The following is a 3,575-nucleotide window of genomic DNA, read 5'->3' on the forward strand; positions in this document are numbered from 1 at the left end:
ATACAGCACTCTGTGAACAGCCAGTTTCTTTGGCAATGAATGTTTGTGGCTTACCCTCCTGGACTTTTCCACGATATTCTAATTTATTGAGATGCACCTGTATCTATTGCATAAATATCAGAGAATGGTAGAGTGGTTGTCTATGGGAAGACCCTAACCTGAAGAAAATGTAATCAGAGTCCACACAAGCTTGCAGAATTAATATCCTGGTTTCAGTTGAGAAGTTTCTTGGTTTTATGATATTCTAATTTATTGAGATGCACCTGTATATAATCATTTAAGTAAAGTGCACAATATTCCTCTTACTGGAGTCAGATCACACTGACTGATACAAGACCGGTGTAGCCTAAATTTAGTTTCTTCTTTGTTGGTCCCAGGACAGTGGCGGCTGGACGCCAATCATTTGGGCTGCAGAGCACAAACACGTCAAGGTGATCAAAGCACTACTGAATAGAGGCGCTGATGTCACCATCAATGATAAGGTAAGTTTTCACTAGTCAATTCTGGGATTAGTGTTACTTTGAAAACTGTTTTTGCTCAATCTTTACAATAGCAGCTCCCTTAAGTTTCATATCAGCTAAACAAAGCTGGAATGGAAACCTGGACACTGATGGAATTTGCCTCATTAAAAATAATTTTATGCTTAAAATATCTCTCTCTAAAATATCTTTTTTTTTTTTTTTTTATTTGAACATTTGTGATGTCTGCATTCAGCTTGTGTTTTTGATCTCTACTCCAGTTTAAAAGTGATCTTGACATTATGTAAAAAATATACTGTATTTTAAATGGTAAGTGGAGAAACTGCAGAAAGACCACAACTTTCTTTGCTCTGGGGCTCTACTAACAATTGATTAATAAATGAATTGTCCCAGCTCAGCCTAGATTGCTATTATTGCTTCTGTTGGAAATCTTAAATACACCTTAAAGGACTTTCCATGACTTCTGGTGTTCCAGTGTGAGAAAATATGGAGTTGTATACGTGACAGAATGGCCTAACCTCTGTAATTTCATGAAAATATTTCAGGTTATTACATCAGACATTCCTTCTTTTCCTCCAGGAGCTGAATGTGTGTCTCCACTGGGCGGCGTATGCAGGGAATGTGGATATTGCAGAACTGGTGTTGAACTCTGGATGTTCGCTCTCTGCTGTTAACGTGCACGGAGACACGCCACTCCACATCGCTGCCAGAGAAGGATACTTGGAATGTGTTACGTGAGTCAATGTCTGCCACACGCTGTACCCTTGTTTAACCTGTGACAGAGCTCAAGGGGTTAATGTAGGAATCACTTTTTCCCTTTGCTTTAACTTGTAGCTACAGCGCCCATGTACTTCTTAACCACCGCTGGTATAATAACTTGTTCCAGCAGTGCAGTTGGGGAGCACATTGGTTGTTTTTACTTATTCAGAACAAGAGACTCTGTAGATCAAAACACAAGAATACAGGGACACAGTTTGTGGGTTATTTGGTTTTAACTGGTAAATCTGCTCTTCACTTCCATATCACAGAGGTTTCAAACTGTGAAGCCCACCTCCCTAATGGGGCACAGAGGGAGAGGCTACAGTACTGCCTGAGGTGAAAGGGACAGGTTCCTGCTGGAACAGTCTTAATCTTAAATGACAGATTGTTCCACAGTAGAGGAGCCATTACCCCAAACGCACAGCCCCCTCTGGGCTTCAGTCTAGACCTCAGAACAGCCAAAAGCATCTGGCTGGAGGATCATTGTACCCTGGAGGGTGGTTTTAACAGCTCAGAGAGGTAGGATGGTGCCAACCCATTGAGTGATGTAAAAACAAACAATAACACCCTTAATTCTCTCCTGTAACAAACTGGGAGCCAGTAAAGAGATGCTAACATGGGGGGGCAGTGTGGTCATATTTACGTTCATCCGTCAACTTTGATTACTTGTTACTGGATTATCAAAGTGATAGTGATAGTTTGTATGTGGTTGATGATAGGGGCCCCAGATTGTCATTTTGAAAACCTCTGCCTCATACAGTCACATTGTGTATTGGATGTTTCTGTTTCTCCTGCAGATTGTTCCTCTCCAGAGGTGCAGACATTGACATCATGAACAGGGAAGGAGACACACCTCTCACCCTTGCAAGGGCTGATACACCAGTGTGGGTCGCACTACAGATCAACAGGAAGCTGCGGCGGGGAATAACCAATCGCATGCTTCGCACGGAAAGAATCATCTGCAAGTAGGTGTTGTGTTGTCAGTGAATCCAGATTTTGTTCTTCTTTGTTGGTTCCTGCTGTTTTTCTGATTTTAATTTCCTGATTTATAACTCCCTGCTCGCTGTTTCAGTGACATTGCACAGGGCTATGAGAATGTACCAATTCCCTGCGTGAATGCAGTGGATGACGAGGGTTGTCCTTCAGACTATAAATATGTTTCAGAAAACTGTGAAACCTCAGCAATGAACATAGATCGCAACATTACACACTTACAGGTAAATCAGGCAGTTAATCGTTTTGACTTCATAATTTGTTCGCTTTTACACAAATGCACACGGGTGTATTATCTGCAGTGTAAAACACATCTCATTCATTTAATTATTTTAGCACTGCAGCTGCACTGATGACTGCTCATCTAGTAACTGCCTCTGTGGACAGCTCAGCATCCGCTGCTGGTATGATAAGGTAAATATAAATGTTGTTTTAAAAGCCACACTGTCAAAGTAACGTAGGCAGCAGGTTCTCACCAAGGAGGAGAATGAGTGGAATAAACGATGTAATCTCTGGTTCTGCTGCATCTGTTTTTAAATGTCTTCTTTAAAGCTGTTCAACAGTATTTTAGCAGTGCGATAAATCAGTCTCACACTCTTAAATAGGGAAACAATCAGTTAACAGAAATTTAACCAGTTCATGTGTATTCCTTATGAGGGTTCACCTCATAGACCAGCAGGCAAAAAGAGTGTTCTTCTATGGGATCATAAGAATCTGTAGAATATAGTTAATAATCTTTGTGGTCAATGACTAGAAGTCACTGATTATACAATAATCAATGATAATTTAGTGTTGAGCTGAAGGAGTGACACTAACCTCAACTTGTTTTGCTTTTTTTGTTTGTTACCAGGACCAGCGGCTGCTCCAAGAGTTCAACAAAATCGAACCTCCACTTATATTCGAATGCAACATGGCGTGTTCCTGTTATCGAACATGCAAAAACAGGGTGGTGCAGGCAGGAATCAAGTCAGTGCATCACATGTAACATTATGATTGTTAAACCTGTACACTACCAGAGATGATAAGGAAATATGAGAGAATACTACAGTAACCAATTCAGCTGATGAACAAGCCTTGTTGTCAATGGCTTCAGGGGAAAACCTGCACATTCTTGGCCCTTGGTGGCAAATACCGCCACAACGAAAACATTTTTCTTGTTGAATGCAACATTGACAAAACACTCATTATTATCACAGATGATTAACAGCACTGCAGGGACACTGAGCTATGTGTTGCAAACCATCTGCCCAATTTTCACCTCAATGTTTGTTTTGAATTGTATAACAAGTATCTGCTCACTCTAATAACTGTTCAGTCTTTTTGGCAGCTACAGTCAGAATCCTT

At 40.8% G+C, this 3,575-nt stretch overlaps 1 protein-coding gene across 3 annotated transcripts in view; it reads left to right on the forward strand.

Annotated features, from left to right (window-relative positions):
- ehmt2 (euchromatic histone-lysine N-methyltransferase 2) overlaps nt 1-3,575 on the forward strand; it is a 16,660-nt gene that overhangs the window by 11,268 nt on the left and 1,817 nt on the right. For all 3 annotated transcript variants that reach the window (XM_020597423.1, XM_020597424.1, XM_020597425.1), the window contains exons 19-24: nt 378-482; nt 1,059-1,213; nt 2,036-2,203; nt 2,311-2,455; nt 2,568-2,645; nt 3,082-3,197. In XM_020597423.1, coding sequence (XP_020453079.1) covers nt 378-482; nt 1,059-1,213; nt 2,036-2,203; nt 2,311-2,455; nt 2,568-2,645; nt 3,082-3,197 — 767 coding nt within the window. The remainder of the gene's footprint in view (nt 1-377; nt 483-1,058; nt 1,214-2,035; nt 2,204-2,310; nt 2,456-2,567; nt 2,646-3,081; nt 3,198-3,575) is intronic.

The sequence above is a fragment of the Monopterus albus genome, unplaced genomic scaffold, assembly GCF_001952655.1.
Source record: "Monopterus albus unplaced genomic scaffold, M_albus_1.0 scaffold34.1, whole genome shotgun sequence".
In the NCBI taxonomy this organism is placed as follows: domain Eukaryota; kingdom Metazoa; phylum Chordata; class Actinopteri; order Synbranchiformes; family Synbranchidae; genus Monopterus; species Monopterus albus.